Source organism: Cervus elaphus, chromosome 5, assembly GCF_910594005.1.
Source record: "Cervus elaphus chromosome 5, mCerEla1.1, whole genome shotgun sequence".
NCBI lineage: Eukaryota > Metazoa > Chordata > Mammalia > Artiodactyla > Cervidae > Cervus > Cervus elaphus.
This window is the reverse complement of record NC_057819.1, coordinates 83,296,251-83,322,420: the sequence shown is the minus strand read 5'-3', so window position 1 is coordinate 83,322,420 and position 26,170 is coordinate 83,296,251. Positions and strand designations below refer to the sequence as shown.

The following is a 26,170-nucleotide window of genomic DNA, read 5'->3' as shown; positions in this document are numbered from 1 at the left end:
GTTTCTATGATCAGACAAGCCCCTATCCTCTACAGAAGAAAGCCTGTATGTCTGCTGGGTGGGGGAGCGGCTTCTGAGACAGAGAGTGAACAGGTGGAATCAGGATGCAATGGCAGCCAGAGCCAACAGGGAAGTCTCATTAAAGCTGGGCCCTTTGCAATTCAAATATAAAACTGAAACTTCTGGAGGGGGGACTTCCCTGACAGTCCAGTGGTTAAGACTCTGCACCCCCAGTTCGATCCTGGGTTGGGGAACTAAGATTCCACGTGCTGCACAGTGTCACCTAAAAAATAAATAGATAAAAATAAAATTTCTAAGGGGGCTAAAATAATGGAGCTCAAATTTCTCTCAAAACCATCAGGCCCTTTCACTCTTGAGTGTATATCTGAAAAATAAAACACTAATTCAAAAAGATATGTGCACACCCCTCCCTACCTGCAGTGTTCACAGCAGCATTATTTATCATTGTCAAAGTACAGAAGCAACCTAAACGTCCATCAACAAATGAATGGATAAAGAAGATGTTTTATATATGTGTGTGTGTGTGTGTGTGTGTATATGTATATGTATATATATATATATATATATATATATATATATATATGTAATGGAATACTACTCAGCCAGAAAAAAATTATGAAATTTTGCCATTTGCAGAAAGATGGATGGACTTTTATTCTGTAAATCAGACAAAGAAAGACAGATACTGTATGATATCATTTATATGTGGAATCAAACTAGTGAATAAAACAGAAGAAGCAAATTCACAGACATAGAGAACAAACTAGTAGTTACTGGTGGGAAGAGGAATGCGGGGAAGGGCAGTATAGGGGAGAGGGATTTTTTTTTTAAAGGTTTATTTTGAGATCATATGAAATCATGTGTGTGAAACTTTTTCAGGCCTTTAAAAACAATTTACTACAAGCCCCTGAAGTTAAAGACTCTCAAGGCAAGACTTCCCCTGCAACCAGTCCAGACAGAAACGGTTCCTGCAAGACTGAAGCCACATGCTATGGGGCGGGGGTGGGGGGAGGGGGGGCGCGGGGGGAGTTGATTTCTAAATATCTTCTAACAAGTAATCATGATAGTGAAATTGGAGACAGTTTATAGATGTGAAGTGAAAGTCGATCGGTCGTGTCTGACTTTTTTTGACCCCATGCAGTTCATGGAATTCTCTAGGCCAGACTGCTGGAGTGGGGTAGTCATTCCCTTCTCCAGGGGATCATCCCAACCCAGGGATCGAATCTGTGTCTCCTACATTGCAGGCGGATTCTTTACCACTTAGCCCCCGGGGAAGCCCAAATTGAGATGCTCATTAAAATAAACTGGAAATGGTGAAATAATAATAGTCGTGGCTCATATTTATATGGTGCTTACTATATGCTATACAGGGCTTCCCTGGTGGCTCAGCCGGTAAAGAATCCGCTTGCAATGCAGGAGACCTGGGTTCGATCCCTGGGTTGGCAAGATCTCCTGGAGAAGGGGACGGCTACCCACTCCAGTATTGCAGCCTGGAAAATTCCATGGACCATACAGTCCATGGGGTTGCAAGGAGTTGGACATGACTAAGCGACTTTCACTGGAGAAGGGAACGGCAATCCACTCCAGTATTCTTGCCTGGAGGATTCTACGGACAGAGGAGCCTACAGTCCGTGGGGTTGCAGAGAGTTGGACAGGACTGAGCAACTAAACCAACATATTCCAGACAGGATTCAAACTGTTTTACATAAGCCAGGTAATTTAATCCTGTCAACAATCTAATGAGGGAGGTACTTTCATCCATCCTGTTTTACAGATGAGGAAAGCAAGACAAAGAAAGGTTAAGACATATGCCAACATAGGGTCAAATACCAACACATGCCAGTGACCCCAGGCAGTCTGGCTCCAAAATCTAAGCAAGAATGAAGATGGGATGACAAGGGTGCTGTCCAAGTGACTTCCTAAAAGAAAGGAGCTCAACAGAATTAGACTAATACTGACATATTTAAAGATCTTTCACATATGTTGATTGATTTACCTCCAAAACAACAGAGGAGGAATCTGAGGTCCAGAACTGTTCAAGTGACTTACCCAGTTTCCCAAAGCTTGTAACTCAAGGTCAATACATAAACCTACAGCTTCTGACTCCAGGTCCCAAGATTTTTCTAGAATGTGTTCACTTGGAAAATCTGTCTCTTTGAAGAAGAAGGATGGATCAAGCTGTCAAAACTGATGAAAGTCTCTTAAGCTATTCACCCTCCTCTGCTCTGATTCCATATTTACTCAGCAACTGCCTAAATTTAATTCAATCGCTCAGTGGGTTTACCTTCAAGGAAGATAACACACATCTAAGCTTTTGGGATTATCTGTTCCACTGTAAATTAATTAGAATTCTGGTCTACCAATTAGCTTCCTGTGAGTTATGTTAGGATGAATCACTTCACCAGGGCTTGGTCACTCTTGGGAGAATGGATAAAATTTAATTTGTAAACTTAACAATGCTTAAGGCTGATTAAGGGCCACCAAGAGAATGCTCTCTGCAACCTAGCCTGAAACCAGCCCTCCCAGGTAACAACTGAATGAATGATTCTCATTTCACAACCCATGGAAAAAGAAAATCAATGAAGCCCTTAAAAATCCACTCCCCTCTTTTTGGGTACATGGACTTCATGACGCAGAATGAGCAGAGAAGCTGAAAGAATGCTTTGGGGAGCTTTCAAAAAAAGAAATAACAAATTACAGTCCGTAGGAATCTCATGAAGTGGACTGCAGGTTAGGTATAGTGGCAAAAGGCCTCCACAGTCACGGAGGATCTCCAAACAAAACAAAATATACGTATGACTTTATCCAGTTTTAGTTTCAGAGACCACTGGGCTTTGAGGAGCCGGGGTCAACCACTCACCTGACGCATGGCTCTTGTCCACGTTTCCACCAAAGATTGAAGTGTGCTCAGTCGTGTCCGACTCTCTGCGACCCCATGGACTGTATCCTGCCAGGCTCCTCTGTCCATGGGATTTCCCAGCAAGAATACTGGAGTGGGTTGCCATTTCCTCCTCCAGGGGACCTTCCTGACCGAGGGATCGAGACCCGCCTGCGTCTCTTCTTGTCTCCTTGCATTGACCGGCAGACTCAACCACTGCGCCACCTGGGAAGCCCTATTTCCACCAAACTTCTGCCTAAATACTTTCAGGGATAGTGAAAGTATTTCACCCTGCCTCCCGAGGAAGCCCATTCTGCTGCCAGTCGCTCTGATATTCCTTAATCTTTACACCCTTTGGTGCCAAAAAATACTTCTGGTTAGAGCTTTATGTCGTGGTTTCCTTCCACGGGCTAAGCTTCTCCCAGTTTAGCAGATGAACTAGATTCAAATCCCATTTCTGGCATTTTCTCTATTGTGTGTTCTTGAAGATGCTCCCCTTTCTGGTCTCGAGTTCCTCACCTGTCAAGTGGGGTAACAGTACCCACCTCGCAGAGAGTAAAGTGACTGGCATAAGCCAGGCCCTTGAAAAGTGGTAGCATCCTTCAAATTTCCTGTACGCGGCATGGTTTTACCCTCACAGAGTCTCTCACTGTCTTCCTAACCTGATTTTTTCATTTCATCTTAGGGGTTCCTGAACTCCCCTTTCCTCTCCTGGAAATGCTCATCAAAGCACAAGGACTTGCTTCACCAGTCAGGTTGTTCACACAAACTAAAGCAGGCTGAGTAAATGGTCTTCCCTGCCAGGCCACAGGTCCATTACCAGACTTTCCTCCCATGAGCGTATTAGCATCTATCTACATTTAACCTCCAAATCCATGCATCCCCAGGGACTGGGCTTAGTCAGGAGCAGAGTTAAATGAAATAGTTATGAAGGAAGAGACAATGTTATTTAAAAGGGTTTGAAGAAATCACAGCCAGCGAGCTCTTATGAAAAAGACTCAAGGATACAAATATTAGAAAGATCTGTGCATTACGTGCTTGCCAAAGTGCAAAAGCTGGGCAGTGGAGATTCTCAGTATTCTGTCTAGAGGCAGAACACGAGCGGGTCAGAACAACCAGCCGGCCTGCTCCCAGCCCCAGCCAGGCAAGGCTTCATCATCTGCCTCCAACTCCATGCCTTCCTCATGCAGAGCCCTGCCCCTCTGCACTGGGAGTTGCATCATCTGTGAAATGAGGGGGTTGACTGAGGTTTCTTGCAAGGGTGAATATTCCATGAGTCCATATTCTCCAGAGAGTAGACGCCTTGCACAGTAAATGAATATTTCTGAGTCAGAACCTCTTTTCTGGTGTTCTTTCAACTTCCTGTTTATCTGGATAAAAGGTCTTTTCTGCTCATCAGCTGGTCTATCTTATCTAATTCCTTGATAAGACTCATCCTCAAGACTTAGAGACTTAAATCCCTGCCACATATTCTGGTGCTCAACCTTCTTCCCTGGCCAACAGAAAAACCTAAGGCACACTGAAATATCAGGCACTGGAAAATCATCTCCTGGGCAAAGAGATTTTCCCACAGTAACATAGTCTATGATATTTTAAAAATAGGAGACATGGGGTGGGGTAAGAGCTAACTGTTCAATAATATAGATATGGCTGAGGGCTTCCCTGGTGGCTCAGTGGTAAAGAAGCTGCCTGCAGAAAAAAAAAAAAGAATCTGCCTGCCAATGCAGGAGACATAGGTTTGATCCCTGGTCCAGGAAGATCCCACATGCCGCAGAGCAACTAAGGCCACATGCCACAGCTACTGAGCCGATGCTCCAGAGCATGTATCACAACTACTGAGCCCACGGGCCGCAGATGCTGAAGCTCTTGTGCCCTACAGCCCATGATCTGCAGCAACAGAAGCCACGGCAAATGAGAAACCAGTGCTCTGTAGCCGGGGAGTAGGCTCAGCTCGCCGCAACTTGAGAAAAGCCTGTGCAGCGATGAAGACCCAGCACAGCCATAAAGAAAGAATGCTGTACCTCCATAATTTTAAATCAACAAATACTTAATGTCCCAGACCTTGCATAGCCCCAGAGGGTATAAATAGTCTGTCCCAAAGATTCTTAAATTCCAGCAGAGGGCTTTCCTCCAAGGTGAAGATGACGAAGAGGACTGGGAACAGCCGAGGCACGGCCTGCCTATACGCGCACCTCTTTCCCAGGGAAGGATAATAACTCAGTGAGCAGCGGTCCCCAGATGCTCGCTACATAATAAGAAAAACAACAATATCTTGTATCTCCCCTAGTTTGATACCACCTCAGGGCATTGTCTCAGGTATTATGCCTGTTCTATAAGACAGCTGATGGGGACTTCCCTTGTGGTCCAGGGGTAAAGAATCTGCCTACTCACGCAGGGACCACGAGCCACCCCAATGAGAAGCCTGTGCACAGCAACGAAGACCTAGTGCAGCCATAAATAAATAATTTTTAAAAAGATAAACTGATGAGGACAGAGCCACACCCAGAAGTTAAACTCAAAAAAGCACCCCCCACGCCGGGGGCAGCTCCTTTGTTTGGAAGTGTGGGTGAGCCTTGTCTATTGTATACACATCATTCCCCTACCCATTGATCTTTCCTGTTGATGGGGGTGGAGAGAGGGTGTGGGATCCATAACAGCACTGGACAGCAACTTTGAAAGCAGAACTTGTTAGTTTTTAAACAAGGACCAGCCAGTTGGACCACTGAGTGGGTGTTTCCATGCAAATTCCAGCGCTTTCAAGTTGCTCCATGAACAGAGCCTACCCAGGACACAGCAAGCCTAGTTTTTCTGCAACCAGCTCTTTGATTAGGTTTAGTGAGGGACTCAATTAGCATCATGGAAACACAGAGCAGATTTCAGAAAGGAAAGGTCAGCTGCAAGCCCTAGCATTTGCTATCAGCCATCTGCCAAGCAGGAAGTGCTACTCAGATCTATTTTTAATCATATTCCCTAGGCAAAGGCTCCTGGGAGAATGCACAGGCCAGGCTTATTCCAAGAGAAACAATAAATTGCTACCTTTCTGAACACATTTTTAAACCTGTCTCTGGATACTTGGGATATCATTTTAAATATATTCTGGACACCAACTTATATACAGAGGCCCAGTTCTTGGGTTCTCTCACACTGACACCTACCTCCAAGGAGGCCATGGTTGGCCTGTATTCTCCCTTCTTGGGAAAATTCCCTGGGACTGTTCGGAGGATGGACTAATTCCACATACCATAGTAATCCCTACAACCAGGTTCCAGGTATTTGATTTGGCTGCAAATGAAGGGGGAAGGGAAGACAAAAGAGGTGGTAGTTTAAGTCCAGTGTCCACATCCATTTCCCAGAGCAACAAGACTGGCGAAGCTAACAGGGCAGACCTCCCGGTCACTCTCATTTTTAAGTCCATCTATCACTTCAGAAAGCTGAACTAACACCAGTTCCTCTGGCAGGGACTCGACTGTGACTCAAGATATGGCCTGGCTACAGAAAGGAGCAAGGTTTCAGCTCGCCTCCCAGGGAACCCGGCCTGTGCCGTGGCTGGCTGGTCCGCCCAGGCGCAGGAACATTCTGTCCACTGGCTTCTTCCCCGTCTCGACCCGCAGCAGCACTCGTGTCTCAGTTCCATCCAGCCTGAGGGACGAGACATTTCTGCGAGGCCTGGACGGGGAGTCTGGCACAGCCATGGCAGAGGAGGTGCAAATAGGCCAGGCTTCTCCCAGCCTGCGCGCTCATGGAACACAGAGTTTCCTTGTCTCTGGACGCTTACAGACTCTCTGCCTCTGATTTCCAGCCGAAGGTAAAACCTAAGTGTATGTATGACTGTGCCTCAGCCAAGTCCAGTTCCATTTGCCAACGAAGGACGGGGGCCCCCACCCAGGGCTCACCCCATCATCAAGCCCCGCAGTGGCGCTGCCGGACCCAGTGGGCCCCACGACAAAGGGCGCAGCAGGGTCTGCCCGCTGGTCTTACCCACCTCTCCACCCCACCCCGCCCTCCTCTTAGGAGCTTATCTGTCAGTGAGCAGCCGATGGGAAAGCTAAGCTGAAAGGGCACCTTGGCTGTGGGATCTTTGCCTGAGAATGTGAAATAAGAGACTGGGTATTTGGGGCAACTTAACACCGGGAGGCGCCCGGCCAGAGGGCTGGGGAGGAAGGGACTGAATAGGCAGACATGAGCTTCGCAGGAGATCTAACTCCCCCGGGCTGGCGGGGTGGAGGGGGGGGCGACAGCAGGGCTGGAATGCCTTCCCTCATGGCAGGGAACCCTGCCCCAGTGAGCCTCAGCAGACATGTCCTTGGGGGAAAAAAAAAAGGCCACTGCCCAGGGTCACTCCCCCTGACCCAGTTGGACCACAAATTAATTAGGGCTTCTGAGCCCTGCTGACTCTCGAGTTCCTCTTCTTTCTGGTTTCAGGAGCAATGGGAGTTAATCGGTAAACAGCTTAAGAAAGAAGAACTCTTCTTGGGCCCGTCTGAGGACCACCGGTGCCCTTCCTCTGCCCCTTCCCCAGTGAGCCTCAGCTGTGTATGCACCCGGAAACCCAGTAACAAGTGAAAAAGGAAATATGGGGTGTTGGGTTTTGTCCCAGTGCTAAATCCCAGGAACAGGAAGTTACCTGGAGATTTCAGAGCCAGGCAGACAGCCAGGGAAGGACCAAGAGAGGAGGCTGGGCTCTCAGTTCCTCTGCTAATTCAGAGCAAGAAACAGGCCTCCAGGTAGAACTCTTAGGGGAGTGGGCTGGGGAATGAATGGGGGCAGGGGGCAGGGGCGGGGCGCGCATCACACCTGAATTCCAACTCTGGTTCTACCACTTCCGTTTCCTAGCTGAGTCCCCTTTGGTCAACTCAGTTTGCCCAAGCCTCACTTTCTTCACCTGAAAATGGGAACAAGAGGAGAAAAGGGACCCCCCCCCCACACTGTTGATGGGAATGTAAATTGGAGGAGCCACTGTGGAAAGCAGTACGGAGGCTCCTTTAAAAACTAAAAAGAGATTTGCCATATGATCCAACAGTCACAGTCCTGGGTGAAAATCTGGAGAAAATTCTGATTCGAAAAAATACACGCACCCCAATGTTCATGTGCGTGCTAAGTCACTTCCGTCAACCTGACTTCCGCCAGGCTCCTCTATCCATGGGATTTCTAGGCAAGAATACTGGAGTGGGCTGCCATGCCCTCCCTCCTCAAGGGGATCTTCCCAGACCCAGAGATTGAACCCAAGTCTCTCTCTCTTTTTTTAATCAAATAAACATTAAAATTTTTATTAATAAATATATAAATAAAATCATTTTAATGTATTTACTATTTAATAAAATTAATAAATTTAAAAATTATACTAAAATAGAGTATTAATTACTTTAAGGTTATAACTGTCAACAAATAGTGGTTATTTGTCTTGGGGGGAAAAAGAATACAGAGGATAACAGTGACAAATTCACTTCAGCACAAAAGAAAGGACATTAGAACATACTGTCTTATTCCTTAAGAACCTGAAAACAAGACTACTGTAAACATGAATACAACTAAAAGACTGTAGTATAAATCGACTGAGACTAAACCCAAGTCTCTTATGAATCCTACACTGGCAGGCAGATTCTTTATCACTAGCGCCACCAGGGAAGCCCATATATACGATTTGAGCCAAGACATGGATGCAACCTAAGTGTCCATGCCAAATGAATGAAGAAGACGTGGTTCAATGGAATACCACTCAATCATTAAAATATAATGAAATCACACCTCGTTCGGCAACCTGGGTGGACTTGAAGGGCACTACGCTAACTGAAGCAGGTCAGAGAAAGACAAATGCCATGCTAATCACTTATATGTGGAATCTAAACACATGATACAAATAAACTATTTACAAAACAGAAACAGACTCAAAGACATAGAAAACAAAGGTAAGGTTACTAAAGGGTACAGTGGGTGGTGGTGAGGGAGCAGCAAGAGATAAGCTAGGAATCTGGGATTGACAGACACATACTACTATGGATAAAATAGGTGAACAATAAGGACTTACAGTACAGCACAAACTGTACTCAATATCTTACAATAACCTACAATGAGGGCTTCCCTCATTCATAGCTCAGTTGGTAAAGAATCTGCCTGCAATGCAGGAGGCTCCAGTTCGATTCCTGGGTCGGGAAGATCCCCTGGAGAAGGAAATGGCAACCCACTCCAGTATTCTTGTCTGGAAAATCCCATGGACAGAGGAGCCTGGCAGACTACAGTCCATGGGATCGCAAGAGTCGGACATGACTGAGTGACTAAACCACCACCACCAATAACAAGGACTTACTGTATAGCACAGAGGACTATACTCAATATCTTACAATAACCTACAATGGAGTGAAAGTGTTAGTCGCTCAGTCGTGTCCGACTCTTTATGACCCTGTGGACTGTAGCCTGCCAGGCTCCTCTGTCTGTGGAATTCTCCAGGCAAGAATACTGGAGTGGGTTGCCATTCCCTTCTCCAGGGGATCTTCCCCACCCAGGGATCTAACTTGGGTCTCCCGCATTGCAGGCAGATTCTTTACTGTCTGAGCCACAGGGGAAGCCCAAATAGAGTGCCTCCTTAAAGCTGCTGTCCTAGGAGACTTGTTTCCTTCCCCTAGTAGGGGCTTCCCAGTGACAGTCAGACCTACAGAATAGGAATCCCTGGGACCTGGAGACCAGCCATTTTATCCCATGTTATTCTGATGTACTCTCCGCCCTAGGAATCACTGCCCAAGAATCTCCATTTTCCAAAGCCAGTTTCAACTACTCTCAGACCCTAAAAGACATGAAGGCTGTAGAAGCCACTTAATCTCCTCCTTCACTTTTCCCTGGCCTAAGCCTCAAAAGGACATACACCAAAGTCATCTGCATTCTGCAACTCAGTTCTCCCTTGAAAGTAATAGGAAAAAATCCATACATGCAGGCTGCAACGGCCTGCTTATGATGACTCAGTGAGTGAGCTCAAGAAGCTAGGAATTCATAGGAGAGGGAGCATCTCACCCAGCGAACCAGATAACCCAGGTCCCAGAGTACTTTGAAAGGCCTTCATCTCAGAGTCACGGGTGCTGGGTGTTGGCCAGTAATTTATCTGGCTGCCGTTTAGCTGACAGCATCACCAGGAATGGACTGGCCTGGTTATTAATTACAGCCACTGGCTTAATTATCAGCACTTATTAACTTTATACAATATCAACATTCCTCTTCACACAAAGCTCATAGGCATACGGTTTAGAGCAGTTAAGAGAGAAGCTGAGTGGAACCAAAGGCTATTATTCCCTTGCTTGGAAACTATTCGTGGCTCCCCAGAGCATGCAGCATACAGAATTGTGTCTAAACTCCTTCCCTGGCCTTCTGGGCCCATGTGATCCACCCATGCTGACCTTCTGCTTCCCTCTACCTGCCCTCTCCATCTCTTACCTGTGGTCCTTTAGGCTGGATCTCCGCTACGACGTTTCTACGCCTCTGCTTGGAATGGACTCCCCTTTCGTGTTCACTTAGTAAACACTCATCTTGCTCTCTGACCCTGTAAACAGCCTAAATAATCACCTATTCAAAGCCCGAGTTTCACTTCAGCCTGTAATAGTTAACTTGTTTCTTTTTGCCCACTAGATCATGAGCTGCTTCAGGGCAAGAATTTTATCGTGTCCATTTCTGTATTCCCAGTGCCTCATAAGGCAGTACTCAGGACAACGCTGAATGGTCAGAGAGATCATGTGCCTTATCCAAGGCCACACTCAACATTCAGTGGCAAAGCCAGGCCCCAGGGCAGAGGTGGCCTGACTCTTCACTCAGGGCTCGTAAGGTGGTGCCAATGACTCGCCACCCACAGGGCACCACGCTGTTTTCCCACGGAAGTGATGAGATTGTTTGAAACTACAGGCACTGTCTGGCTCACTCACCGTGTAACCTTTGGTGGGAACCAGTGCACTAGATGGCTGAGGATGCAGTTTGGCCCGTGCAGAGGATTTCCCTGGCGCCAATCAGACCATGACACTGAACAGCGTCCATCAACTCCTGTACTATCCCTACCAAACGGAGCTCCCCTGTTGATCTGGGACACCTCCTGAAATCACATTGACCCATTCTTCCAACACCGATCTCATAACGGTCATTCCAATCATCAGGGGTCAGCAAACAGTCCTCTAGGGCCAAATGGGGCCTCTCACCTGTCTTGTGAATAAAGTGCTACCGGAACATAATCAGGTTGACTCGTTTATGAATTTTCTATGACTGCAGAGTTGAGGGGCTTCCCAGGTGGCAGTAGTGGTAAAGAACCCGCCTGCCAATGCGGGAGATATGAGACATGGGTTCGATACCTGGGTTGGGAAGATCCCCTGGGGAAGAAAATGGCAAACCACTCCAGTATTCTTGCCTGGAGAATCCCATGAACAGAGGAGCCTGGTGGGTTATAGTCCAAGAGGTCGCAAAGAGTCGGACACGACTGAAGCGACTTGGCAAGCGCACACACAGTTGAGACCATATGGCCCGCAGAGCCTTAACTATGTATTATCTGGCCTTTACAGGAAAAGTTTTGCTGACCCCTGATCTAGCTGAAGGAACAGGGAATGAAGACTCCAAACAGGCCCGCCCTGCTACCAAGGGACTGGCTGCCCCCACTCTGGAAGTCAGTGGACCAGACTGGCTTTTGCATGATGTCATTGCTTTTTTTAGCTCTGGTTCCCGGCCTGGGATCCAGGAGGAGATTTTCCCTATCAGAGACACACACACGGGCCTGGGGCACCCGAGCACATGACTTGGCTTGGTTTAATGGTACTCAAGCAATGTTTATTAAATAAACAGACAAACAAGGTCCAGCTAGTCTGGGCCTGAACCCTGAACAAAGGTCCACCCTCCCTCTCGTCAGTTTCAAGGTGACTAGTCACACAGGTGTCTGGCAGCAGCCTGCTGACCTAGATTTGTCAGACCTTATCTTATCAGCTTTCCTTCCTCCCTGCTTACCCGACACCTGCCCAGGGCAGCCTGGCCTGGTGTTTTTATAGAGGAGGAGAGAGACTGGGAGGACCTCTCTCCTTCCCCACAGATGTACTTTGTTTTGTTTTTCTTTCTCCTGCAAAGGGGAGGATCAAGATATACGGAGACTTGGGGCTTAGAGGAGCTCCGGGAAGTCTGGTTTTTCTCACTTCCTCTCCCCTTGGGTTTCCTGGGTGAATCTGTCTGGGAGGGACCTCAAAGGACTCCTCGGAGCCCCGCCTGCCCGGTGGCACGTCTGGCACGTACAGGGGAGGGACCGGCTGCGGGTGAAGCGTGCAAGGCAGCCACCACCCCAGGGCGAGAGAGGCCTGATCCTAAGAGCAGACATTCCTCCAAGGACACCTGAGAACCGCAGGCCTGGGTCACTGGCCACCACACACTACCAGCAGATCCCAGGCGGCAGTTTTACACTCGGGGCCACGCTGCAGTGGGGGGAGCGGGGGCAATCAGAGGGCGAGCGGGACACATTTGGCATCTCCTGAAAACCAGGCAAACGGGACAGAAAATGATATGGAAATGTTGGCTTCTCAGCTGCTCCAGCCAACCCTCAAGATGGAGTTCCCCACTTGTCCTGCCACCGGCTGCTTCTTCAGACAGTGGGCTTGCTAGTAACCAAAGGATTCTGCGTGCGAGCTGGGTGAAGGCAAGGCTGTCTCCCCAATATCTAACAGGTCAGAGGTGCTCGCTGAACTCCGAACCGGCAGGGCTTAGCACAGGAGGTTTCACACCGAGACCGTTTGCTTTTGTGTGTGTGCTCGGGCGTGTCCGACTCTTTACAACCCTATGGACCATAGCCCATCAGGCTCCTCTGTCCACGGATCCTCCAGGCAAGAATCCTGGAGTTGGCCTGCCATTTCCCCTGCCAGGGGATGTGCTTCTCCTCATTCATCTGTAAGAGCTGACGCTACAGTGAAGGCTCTTGGTGGAACCAGTCCTAACAGGGAAGAAAAGGAATTTCCCAGGCCCTCCGAAGGTAGATAATTTCCCTTTTGACAACCGTAAACCATCCCTTCGGAGACCCAAAGGTGTTAGGCGTGAGGGGTAGGGGAGAATCAGGGCCACCCGCGCTGCCCCCTGTCCTCACTGTGGTCTGGAGGGGAGGGAGGTGATGGACGGATGAGATGTTGTTTTCTGCAGCAGCTGGCGGAGCTGTCTCCTCCTCTCTTCCTCCCCGCCTCCTCCTCCTCTGAGTCACTGTCCAGCCACCAGCAATAGGCAGGGAGGGGAGGGAACCCGGAGCTGAGGTTCTCCTTGGCAAGACAGCCCTGACCCCAGAGATAATACTCTGGGTCACCGGGTCAAATCCTCCCCCTGGTAGCTGGCTGAGTGCTTTGAAAACAAAGGTATCAGAGATGCTTTTTTTCTCGGTTTTATTTTTGAAAGATAAGAAAAACAGCATCTTGCCCTACACCCACCATGGAGCATCACAAGGTGAACCAAACTGATGAGCAATTCTGAGCTGCTGCTCCCACACTGAGGCCCCGAATTCTCTCCCAGCTGCCTGGGCTGCTGCGGCTATCATGGTAGTTCGAGGTCTCTGAAACTGTCCGACGTGTGGTTCACGGGCAAAATCACACCACTGCTCAGACTGGAGGGGAAGAGGGCAGGGGGCTGGTTTTTCTGTTTAAACTCCAGAGAGGCCTCCCAGCTACCTGCAGGTAAACCCCAAGAGCAGGATGGAAGCTGCTGCTGCGGCTGTCACCCCGGCACTGTGACGGGTGACGGCGACAGGACCTGCGTCTCTTTGTCACTTTCTGTTTGGTTTTTGCTTAGGCTTCCCTGGTGCCTCAGATGGCAAAGAATCTGCCTGCAATGCTGGAGACCTGGGTTCTATCTCTGGGTCTCAGAGTTTTTCCCTGGAGGAGGAAATGGCAACCCACTCCATTATTCTTGCCTGGGAAATCCCATGGACAGAAGAGCCTGGTGGGCTAGAGTCCATGGGATGGCAAAGAGTCGGACATCACGGAGCAACTAACACTTTCACTTTGCTTAGTGATGTGCACAGAAAACAACATTTACCGAGCATTTCCGATAGGCCAGGCACCGTGAGAAGTACTTTATACTGATTACCTCACTTAATGTCCACAAAAAAAATCTTAGAGACATCTAAGATGAACATGATTCCCACTTTCCCAATGAGAGCACCGAGAGCAACCCAGGAGTTGCTTAGCTTACATAACTATTTAGGTGAGGAGGCCAGGTTTGAACCTGCGTAGCCTGACTCAAATGTTATATACTGTTAACCACTGAGTTATGTTGCCTCGCATCATCTCCTGCTGCTATCTTATTAATAGAATCAGAGGATGGGGAAGGTGGAGGGAACCTTCAGTGACAGTCTGATCTAAAGCTTGGATGGATGAAGAAAAAGGAGAGCCTGAGAGAACAGTCTTGCCCAAGATCGCACGGCTTGATACTGTCCTTCTTCTGGCTGCCTGCACTCTCCTCCAGGGCTGCCTTTAGCATTTTCAAGCACCTGTTAAGTGGAAGGTGGTAGGTGGTGTGTGTGGCAGGGAGGAGGTGGCAAAGTGCAGAGTCAAGAGGCACTTGGTTTCTCCGGGCCTTGGTTTCCTAACCTGTAACATGATGAGCAGAACTAGAAACACCCTGGTTCAAAGCCTCTAATACTCAGAGAGTCTATGACTCCGGGTCATTTAGAATCTTATTAGGAAACCAGACGATTACACATAAAAGTACACATGATGTATGATGTAATCACAATCATATAGACTATATTATCACAAGACAGTCATGACTGATTGCTCAAAGAACAAAACCACCAGGCGGTGAGTACCACTGATGTTCAGTGGAGGGAGAGGACCCTGTATCCAGGAAGACATCCTAGAAAATACTTAAGCTGGTCTTCAAGAATGAGTAGACACTAGAGAAAAAGAAGGATTTTCCAGGAAAGAAAAATGACAGGAGGGGAAGAGGAATAGGATTGACCACCAATATTAACAAGACCCAGAAAACAGTGCCAAAGGAGCTACCTAGGTCAAACTATGGTTAAGAGGGCAGAGACCCATCTAGACCTGTATTCCATTTCTGACTACCCCATGGCCTTAGGCAAGTCACCTAATTCCCACCTTGAGGGGCCGTTGTAAAGTAAGGAGTCCCAAGTACATGGTAGATCTTCTATAAATAATAGTTAACAGCAACAATGTAGATTTTCCATCCTGTGTTTTCCAGGTCACCAATACAACCTCATCTGTAACACTCTTCTGCCCTCCCAGTGAGCCTTATGTTTCCATGTAGCCCAGAGATCACAGGCTCCCTGAATGTTGTGATCTCAGTAGGCTGCTTCTCCCTATCCCTAGAACCCAGCCTAGGCCTGGCATGTCATCTGAAACACAAAAAAATATTACTGAAATGAACAATCAGCATATGATGGTGGATTCCAGTCAGGTCCCAAAATACAAACAACCAAAGAGGCAACGGTGCAGCTTTACCATTCCAGAGACCTCGAGAGTGCTGGCGCTCCAACAAAACATGGGGATGGGGTTCTGCTTCCACCGCCTGCTTCCCAGGGAGAGGGCCCTGCTGAAAAGAGTTTGGATTTTCACAAGGAACAAAGCTTGCAATCACCGGTGTCCTTGCTGAAGGCCAACACACAAATGCACAAACCAATCTTAGGATTGAAACCTTACAGGCATCTGCAAACCGCAGAGTTAATTTTCAGGGTACGCCTCATAGCTCAAGTCAACATTTCCTTTTGGTATTTAAAGCAACCACATAGAAAGGACCGCATTTGAGCAGATTTGTGCTCCAGCTGCCTGCAGTCTGCAGCAAACAACACAAGATGATTCACTCGACTTGATCTCCAGCAGCTCCTTTGATAATAAATTGGTGAGCAATTCTGCTTATGCCCAGATCATTAATTTTCACAGAGTGTAGGACAGGTCTGCCTCCCATCCAAAGAGTGTGACTTCCTGAACTCAGTTCCTCTTGTTCGTCGCTATAAATGATAGAGCAAATTTTTCTAAGCCCTAGAATGCTTACAGCTCTTTCCCAAGCAGTGGTCAACGGTCTGCACCTGATGATCACCACGTGCATGAACCACCTGCAACCACTGCAGCGCGTATGCGCTCGTTCCCTCAGGTCTGGTTTCTTCTTCAGTAGTTCACCTACGACACCGTGACATCTGCCATCTGAAAGCCAGGCTCTGGTCAGGGCATTACATGCTCAAAAGCCTTCAGTGGCACCCAACTGCCAGCAGAATAAAGTCCCAACTTCTCTTCTCCCAACAACCTGGCTTCAATCCGTATTCACACAGTTCCTCACTGTGTGACCCAAAAGGATGACCCCTCCCCACACACTCCGGGCCTTCACTTCTTTGTTCATGACGCTCCTTTTACAAGTCCCTCCCCATCCACTTCCACACATCTAGGTTCTTGCTTCAAGGGACATCTCAGTATCACTCCTACCAAGTCTTCCTAGAACTTTCGTTTCTAGAAAGATAGACCTATAGAGTTTTTCATCAAGAATCCTTTGAGAATCTAATGAAAGCTATGGAAACTTCCCTAGAAAAATATACATAAATGTAGAATTAAACATACAATTTCAGGGACCCTTTGAAGTCAGCCCAGAGACCCCAGATGTAGAGCCCCTTATTGTCTTTCTCTGAGAGAACTAACAAGTTATTTGCACAGATACTCCCTGGAAATTGGCCAGTATTTAAAAGCTGTGCCAGGGGCCAGAGACACAAAGATGACATCACAATCACCTCCATGAGTAGTTCACAGGCTACTGGGAGATATGCATCATTACACTGTGATAAATGCTTTAAGATAAACATAAGGTGTGGGATTCCCTGGTGGTCCAGGGGTTACGACGTGGCACTTTCACTGCTGGTGCCCAGGTTCAACCCCTGGCCAGGGAGCTAATATACCATAAGCCTTGAGGCACAGCCAAACGAGAGAGACAGCACCTAAGATAAACATAAAGTGAAAGACAGTCATTCTACTGTATCTGAAGGGGATTGGTCCACCTCACAGATCAAAATTCAAGGATGCTGAAGTCCCTTATATAAAATGGCATAGTATTTGCATATAAATTAGTAGATTTAAGTTGGAACCTACGATAAGGAGTTTGGGGGCTTCTCTGGTGGTCCAGGGGTTAAGAATTTGCCTTCCAATGCAGGGGATACAGGTTCAATCCCTGGTTGGGGAGCAAAGATCCCATGTGCCTCATGGCCAAAAAAATAAAATATAAAACAGAAGCAATATTCAATAAAGACTTTTTTGAATAAAATTAAAGACATAAGGTGTCTTTAATTATATAAAAGTTAAAATAATAAAATTAAAATAAAGACAAAAGTCAATAAAGACTTTAAAGATCTTCAGGACCCAGGAATTGAACCAGGGTCTCCTGCATTGTAGGTGGATTCTTTACCAACGGAGCTATGAGCCACCAGGGAAGCCCTCTAAATATACGTGTATAATTTGTTAAATTGTTCTAAGGAAAAAAAATGGGGGTGGATGACTTATCTGCCTGCCGATGCAGGAGACGCTGGAGATGCAGGTTCAGTCCCTGGGTTGGGAAGACTCCCTGGAGTAGGAAATGGCAACCCACTGCAGTATTCTTGCCTGGAAAATTCCATGGACAGAGGAGCCTGGCAGGCTATAGTCCATGAGTCCAAGAGTAGGACACGACTGAGCGTGTGCGCACGTGCACATACACGCACGCGCGCACACACACACACACACACACACACACATACACACCCCACAACTAGTACAGTGCGCCACCACCCCACAATACATATCTATTCATGCAATAATAGAACACGGCCAATGAAACAGATGACCAAGTTACACGCACAGGCCCCACTGCCATCACCCACGTGTACCAGAGGCCTCTGATATCCAGGGAAGGTGGTCCCAACTCTGAACAATTATGCTATACAAATTATACCAGCCTAACTTATGATTTATCTTACCCTGAATTGATTCAATCTCTGCCCCATGGGGAGAAGATACCGTAAGAGATTATATTTTATAATCTATAATCTCTTTTCACCAAGAAACACTATAACCACATTCCTTTGTTTGGAGATTTGCTGTATAGACATGGTTCACCTGTCACCCCTTCCTGGGTGGTCAACAGCTCATCTGCAACCCCACCCCCACCCCACACCGCTCCCCCGCCCACCCCCCAAGAACTAACACTTCATTAGCAGGAGATTAGAGCTTTCAAAGATCAAACAGTTGAGCAAAACAAGCTTTAGGTTGGATATGGATTCTCTTTACAAAAGCAAAATTGATTGTGTCTTTAAACTAGGGTATTGGTGTATGTTGGAACACTTCCATAATTTATCACTTCTGCCTTCACTGCACCTCAGAAATGCTCTTTAGGAAACTGACAAACATGTGACAGTGTTTTGCAAACATTGCAAAAGAAGCAAAGGCACCCGCTATTTGGCATGGGTCCCAAATTGGTGATTGTTCGCAACCTTTTGTTTCTTAAAACCCATCAATCACTCTAGTCCTGGGTCTCCAGGATTTTAGAAACAAAAACGGACACTTTTAATGAGACATTTACATGTTTATATGCAATCTGCCTTTTTCCCCTCCTGCTAGAATGAAAAACTAATTTTACTAAATTCGTTTTTTTTTTTTTTTGTAAAAAATAACTGTTATCACTGGATACCAAAACTGCTCAACTAATAAAATTACAATTTGACATATTTTGCAAATTAGGTAAGCTCACAGAATTATCTTCAAGACCCATGTCTTACTGCATGTGTTCTTTAGGAATTATGCCATTTAATGTGACACAGTGGTCACTAATACAGCTAATACAACCCAATGCTTATTATAACATTTTCCAGGGCACTTAGAGAAAAAGAAATGTGTAGTTTTTTTTTTTGTTTTTTTTAGAAATTCTGTTCCTGTATTTATTTTTCACATGAGGTTTTCAGGACAAAAATAACTGCATTATCATTTTGGAGAGAGAGTTTTATTACCTGTACAAGCTGGCGGGTGGTGGGAATGAAGACAGATACATCCTTGACAGGTAGAGTTGACAGGACTGGACGGTACCCTGCTTTTGTCCACAATCTCTAAGTCATCATTGTGTTGGGGGAACAAGACTTTTTGGGAGCCACTGGTGTAGAACACTGTGTTGAGAAGCGGCGATGGGCAAGTGGGCCTCTCAGCCGCCACCAGGTCAATACAAGACTTCAGAGCACCTTCCTCCCTGCCACTTTTCTCACAGTGATGCTGCATTTAGTGTCTAGGCAGGAAGGAAAAACCCAAAGGCCACCACTATGAGCCCAAAGGAACCCCAGAGGGAACAAAAAGAACCTGCCTCCTAATGAGGCTGCAGCCTCACAAGGAGGCCCAGCTGCTCCCACACTGAGCAGTGCAGGGGGTGAGGTGGAGACTGGGCTGGGTAACCTCAGCTGGTCACGGAGGCACCAGCCTCCGACACCTTCCCTCTAAGGACCCAGGGTGCTTAGAGCAACCTGTGTCCCAGAATGAAGCCAACGTGCCCAAGTGGGTTCACGGTAGATTAGTCCAATTCACCGTTCTTAAGTGGCCTCCTTGCCAGCCTATCCAAGGACTAGCAGGAAGGAGGTGAGGGAAGGACGAAAGAGTTTTTCAGGAAAGGCTTTGTGAAGATCCAGGTTGCCGTGATAGATAGCATCCACTGAAGTGAGCATTAGATTGTTTTCACTGGGGTGGGGGGGGGGTGGGCAACTGCTCTGATGTAAACTATTATTATTTTATAACCAAAGTATATTTTTATACTGTGACTTGCACCATTAAGTGAGAAACAACAGCGTGAGCAATTCCTCGTGCCAACTCAAAATACCTATGAGTGCAAACACTTCAGCATTTAGACCACAACACCCCCTAAGAAAGCAATTGTAGGAGGCCTCAGCACATTCCCTAGATAGCTCTGTCATCGATTCAAAAAGCAGCATCCCCTCCCGGCACCCCCCCATCCCCAGCATCCTACAGAGCAAATGCTGTTACCTTTCTGCCAACACACACAGCTTTGCTGTCCTCTTCTTAGCCTTGCAAATCCAACTCCTGTGCTCCACGTTCTAAAGCAAAACTATCTTGGTATAAAGTCAATTTGCTTAGTGTCAGGCAGTAACAATCCTGTCCACCCATCTCCTTGACTTTTTTTTTTTTTTTTTTGGGACAGCAAGACCAAGAGAAGCAAAGGGACAACTTTATATTTGCATAGAGCTTTGTGATTTGCAAACCACCCACACATCCATGATCTCATCCAGTCTCATAACAACCCAGTGAGGTAAACCTGCTCCCCCGACACTCAAACAAGGTAGGGCTACCTCCTAGGGCTGTTAGGGCCATGGCACGTAGTAAGCACACAACAAGTGCTAACTGCTAGCCATCGACACAGCAAATATTACTCATTTTATTGGTGAGAAAGTGAGACTCAGAGGTTGGACAGCTGATCCCAGGCAACGAGGCCTCTAGGAATCTAGAGAGAGCTGGGAAGACAGAAAGCCCAGTGCAGGAGTCTTTCTACCACCGTATCAAAACGGACCCTAATTGTTCAAGACCTGACAACTACACATTTCCATGGAGGCTTAGCTACGTTGATAAGAAGGAAGCCTGAAGTCCCGATTCTGTTCCCAGCTCTCTGCTGGCCCCGGAGCTTTAGTTCTCTGCACCTTTGTGTCGCCTTCTCCATAGTGAAGGCAGACTCACTTAAAACAAAACAAAACCCCAAACAATGGAACGTCAAGCTTCCAGATGAAAGGCTCTATTACAAGGACAAAGTATCATTTAATTACACTGCTGCTCCAGTTAGTTGCTTCCCAGCTCCTAACTCCCACTGGGTGGATTCTGAAACCACATAGGAGATTATGTCAAGAGGGGAGAACAGGAGAAACATTCTCTCCCTGAACTTTCTTAAATGGAAGAGAGAAACAAAATGAAAAGAAAGGCCTGTTTTCCAGGGAGGGGGCTGGGGCAACGATCTTTCCGTTAAGCGGACTTGCATAAGAAATCTATAGATTATTTAACGCCGGGGGTGGCTGTGGAATGAAATAAAGGAATCTTTGTGCGATGCCAGCCACAGTTCCCTCGCTCTCCCCGCAGTCAGGAATTTAACCCAGCTCTTTAAATCATCAAGCCCCAATGCGCCCCATCTGTGCACCGATTGTAGCCAATGAAACTAAAGCCTGTGCTGACTTTGGCCTGGACTTGTGAAGGAGGCTTTCTTCCCCAAAAGGTGTAGGAAGGAGGACATCAAGTCTTTTTTTGCTCATCACTTGTCTTCTCCCCAGGCCCAAAAAGAGCCATCCATCTGTTTATTTGATCATTTATTGAGCTCTTGACGTGAGCCAGGTTCTGACCCAAAGATACAAAGCTCATAGGATACGGCCCCAGGAGGAAAAGGATGTGTAAGAGCCCCTCGGAGAGAGGAAGGAGGTAAAGAAAAATGACAGCCCAGTGATTAAAACTCTATGCTTCAGAAATGCAGGGGTTATGGGTTCGATTCCTGGTCGGGGAACTAAGATCGCATAACAGCGTGCAGCATGGCCAAAAAAAGAAAAATGGATGCTCCTGGCTGAGGCACAGAGGCCTGAGATACCCCTATCTGCAAGTCCAGGGAAATGCTGCTGGATATGCCAAGAGGTTAGAACATTAAGCAATGAACCCTAACTCTAAAGCTAGGCTCTGCCAGATCATCTAAGGCCATGAAAAAAGTTAGTAAGACTGCAGGTACATCAGCGAGTAAGGCTTTGAAGGTTGAATTTTATTCTAACTTCAGGATTTTAAGCAGAGGACCTGCAACATCTTTACACTTTGAAAAGATCCTTGTGGCTCTTCTCGGAAATGTGCTGTAAGATGCATGAGTGAAAGTAAGGAAGCCAGTTAAAAAGAGCTCATTGCTGGAGTCCAGACAAGGGAAGATAGCGAAAATGGGCCAGATTTGAAATATCTTTTTTGAGGGCAGAGCTAACAGGACTTACCTGTGGATTGGATATGGGGACTGGGTGCAGGGGGAGGGGGAAAGGGGGCAGCAGTAAGAAAGGAATCAACAATGACCCTTTGGCTTAAAACTGAGCCTTCAGAAAACTAAGATCATGGCATCTGGTCCCATCACTTCATGGCAAATGGATGGGGAAACAATGGAAACTGACAGACTATTTTTGGGGGCTCCAAAATCACTGCAGCCATGAAATTAAAAAGACACTTGTTTCTTGGAAGAAAAGCTATGACCAACCTAGACAGCATATTAAAAGGCAGAGACATTACTTTGCCAACAAAGGTCCATCTAGTCAAAGCTATGGTTTTTCCAGTGGTCATGTATGGATGTGAGAGTGGGACTATAAAGACAGGTGAGTGCCAAAGAATTGATGCTTTTGAACTGTGGTGTTGGAGAAGACTCTTGAGAGTCCCTTGGACGGCAAGGAGATCCAACCAGTCCATCCTAAAGGAAATCAGTCCTGAATATTCATTGGAAGGACTGATGCTGAAGCTGAAACTCCAATACTTTGACCACCTGATGCGAAGAACTGACTCCTTGGTAAAGACCCTGATGCTGGGAAAGATTGAAGGCGGGAGAAGGGGACGATAGAGGATGAGACGGTTGGATGGCATCACTGACTTTATGGACATGAGTTTGAGTAAACTCCGGGAGTTGGTGATGGACAGGGAGGCCTGGCGTGCTGCAGTCCGTGGGGTTGCAAAGAGTCGGACATGACTAAGCAACTGAATTGAACTAGAACATTAAGCAAGGTACCCTAACTCTAAAGCTAGGCTCTGCCAGATCATCTAAGGCCATGTGCACCAGGCCACAGAAGTAGGACATCACTCTGATGGCCAATACCACCCCCACATACTTCCTTCTGCTCACCTTAACAAGGCCCAGCGCAAATTTCTTCCAGAAATTCTTCCCGAACACGCTCAAAGTCATTGCCCTCTCTTCTTTGAGAACTCAAGACTTGAGTTCTTGGACAACTTTTATGCATCTCAACTTCTCCCTCCATATAATATATGACTAGCATCACCTACCTCAAAGGCATCTTAGGAGGGAATGAGTGAGGTACTATTTATACAGTGTTAGGCAGCAGTCCTCTGTACTCGGAAGGTACCTACACACAGTTTACGGTTACCTCCATTTCTTAGGACACACAGCACCTCTCCCTCAAGTTAAAAAGACATCTTGGCTTCCGCTTTCTCTGGAGACTTCCAGGAACAGGACAACTCACATGTTTTTTCCCCTCCAAGCCTGCAGGCCCCCTTCCAAAGCAAAAAGGACTGACCACCTCTCTCCTCTCACTGATACAGCCTCCCCACATCCAAACCTCCAGACTCAGGGGGTTCCCAAAAGATCCAAGAGCAATCTGAGACAAGATGAGTCTGGCTGACAGGGGAGGAAGCTATAGGCTGGCCGGAACATGAACGGCGCCGAGGAGAGTGAGCAGCAGAGACCTAGAGAAGGGCCAGTCGGGGTTCCAGGTCTGGGGTGATCCCAGAGCCTGGGAGGGGCCTAGGAGGAGCCGACCCAGCCGCAGCCCTGATTCGTGGGTCGCCGCCACCAGACGAGGCTGTTGGCGCGGCTCCCCCGCTTCCTGTCAGCCCGGCCAGCTGGACGGCACTCTCTGTGACGGCCGGCCCTTCCTCCCTCCGGCGGCGGCTCACTGAGCCAGAGGCGGGGAGCGGGCGCCATCTTTTCTAGCACCTCTTGTAAACAGATCAAGAACACTGGGTTGTTTTTTTTTAACTTAGTCTGAGTTAGCATAAAAGTTTCTTTTCTTTTTTTTTTCACTTCAACGATATGAAGTCTACATTCTTCAAGTGTGAAAGTGAAAGTGTTCGTTGCTCAGTCGTGTCCGACTCTCTGCGACTCCATGGACTATAGCCCGCCAGGCTCCTCCGTCCATGGAATTCTTCAGGCAAGAGTTCTGGAGTGGGTAGCCATTCCCAAAGAATGCTTTTTTTTTGTTTTTAATTAGAGGATAACTACTTTACAAAATTGTGATGATTTTTGCCACACATCAACATGCACGAGCATCAGGGACAGGTATGTCCCCTCCCCGCTCCCTGCGCACCCCACCCGTCCAGGTTGCCACAGAGCACTGGCTCCGGGGTCCTTCGGAGCCAGCTCCCACGGGTCACCTATAAAGGCACAAGTCCCCCCTGAGCTCTTCTTCCTTTTCATGCAGCCTAGCAAAGCTGTTTCTCCTCCCTTGGGAACTCAGAGCCAGAAGGAAGGGAGCAGCCCTGAGAACGCTGCTTGCAGGAGCCGGGGTCTGGACTCCCACTGGGGCACTTAGTGTTTGTTATGAATAATAATCCCTCACCCCAGCTTTAGGGAGCAGTTGCCAAGGCTCCTCAGGGAAAACAGGGTTCCTGTCTTTCTTCTGATTGTGATCAAATGTCATGCCATGTTACCTCACGTAGAAGCCCTGAAGGGACCCACAAGCCAGTGGGTCAACTTTCACCAAGCCACTTGTGACTCACCCAAAGGTCACCCACTTTAGTAACTAAACCATCCGGTAACCGTCCCCGGGAGCTTAAAAAGCAATATTCCCTCTCATTTCGGCCATTAACTGCTCTACCTTTCTCTCTCCTGCCTACCACCTTTCTCAGAAGTCCTTTCCAGGCGGGCAGCCCCCACGTTGAGTTCATCTGCCAACCCAGGCCAGGCCAGTTGGCTGCAAGGCTCCAATCACTCCTTGGCCCCTCTCCCCACAACCTGGGGATGTCAACAGGGATGACACCCACTTTCCAAAATTACAGATTAAACTAGTACTGTATCCCCCCCAACTCCGAGTTCTTTCTTAGTTTTGAGTGAGACAGCCATGCAGATCCGCCCTCCCTGGACAGAAGGAGGAATACAAACGTCCCGGGCCCTTTGGGAGAGCTTGTCCATGTCTGCGAACCCAGAAGCGCCCTCCCCCGAGGTCGGCAAGGAGGGCCTGCAGCGAACATGTACCTTGGAAATAAGTTCATCGTGATTGGCCAAGTGGGCTCTGCAGTGAATGCAGCTGTAGGTCCGGTGGCAAGAAGGCAGATAAGCCTGGAAAGTCTTGGATCTGGTCATCTTCACCATTGGCGCTGCTGAGCGGGGGGTGAACTCTGGGGTGGCCCACGAGGCACTCCCACAGGACGGGTCGCACGGGAAACACCGAAAGACGCAGGTAAAGGCCGTGGTTTGGCGGGGGGTGGGTGTGCGGCAGGCTCCACACACTGGTGATGTCTTCAGAGGAAGGACCCTCAAGCAGAGGTCTCGGGCTGGTTCTCAGCAGCCTGCAGGGCCAAGATAAGCGAATATCATTAGCTAGATGGAGCTGGGCTTCCTGTAAAGCCAGCCGAGTCCAACTGCCACCCGAGAGAGGGCAGCATTTACAGCACAAAAAGATCCCCCTTCTGCGTTCCTGCGCTGTGCCAAGATGCCCAACGAGTAAGAAAGAAACCAGTGGAGATCCCACGGTTGCTGCAGTTCTAGAGCTGGAGATTTAGAGCCGACTGGGGGCTCTCAGGAGTTATTCTACCAACGTCCAGCAAACTGGCATGATCACCACTCCTGGGAAGTTTCCTAGATGTGGTGGTTGTTTAGCCACTAAGTTGCGTCTGACTCTTTTGCAACTCCATGGACTGTAGCCCACCGGGATCCTCTGTCCATGGAATTTCCCAGGCAAGAACACTAGAGTGGGTTGTCATTTCCTTTCTCCAGGGGATCTTCCCGACTCAGGGATCAAACTTGCATTTCCTGCATTGCAGGCAAATTTTTTGCTGCTGAGCTACGAGGGAAAACTCACAGCTACAGAAAAGGCCAGGCTTAAAGATATGCCACTTACAGCACAGGGAGAGGACCCTTGGGGGTCCCATTCTCCTGATCCAGCCAAGATGAATGACTTTCCTACAGTCAACAATTCACAGATAGATGTGTATTCATCTCCAAATGCCAGGAGTCCTCCAGTAGTTGAAGTTACCACCATCTGAAGAGGCAACAAACCCCATGGTCCCTTGTGCGTATAAACAAAACACAGGATACAAAGGATCAAGTTCCCAACCAAGAGGATCCCTCATGGCCAGGCAGTCCTTTTGAGAAATGATTCTCTTTGTAATACCTTGTCCAGAAGGAGATGCTCAGCGCATTTGTTTTTAAGCAAGTAAAATGAAGGCAACTAATGGCAGAATCAGACTCCTGCATTTCAAATTCACAATAACAGTGAGTCTGATCAGAATTTCTCTTCAACACTCAAACTTTCCATTACTCACCCTACAGTACCAAGTATTTCTCCTACCACAGCCTCAGCTTTGTGATTCCCATGGAGAATAAGGA

At 47.6% G+C, this 26,170-nt stretch overlaps 1 protein-coding gene across 3 annotated transcripts in view; it reads right to left on the bottom strand.

Moving 5' to 3' along the window:
• The window catches only part of YPEL2 (yippee like 2), an 85,531-nt gene that overhangs the window by 37,932 nt on the left and 21,429 nt on the right, over window positions 1-26,170 (bottom strand). Inside the window, exons 1-2 of one of the 3 annotated variants that reach the window (XM_043902838.1) lie at window positions 24,818-24,943; window positions 15,340-15,430 (exon numbers count right to left, since the gene is read on the bottom strand). In XM_043902838.1, the coding sequence (XP_043758773.1) occupies window positions 15,340-15,430; window positions 24,818-24,834 (108 nt within the window). In that variant the 5' untranslated portion in view covers window positions 24,835-24,943. Of the gene's footprint in view, window positions 1-15,339; window positions 15,431-18,854; window positions 22,062-24,817; window positions 25,132-26,170 lie in introns of those variants that run through there. The other 2 variants (XM_043902837.1, XM_043902836.1) reach the window with 2 other exon arrangements.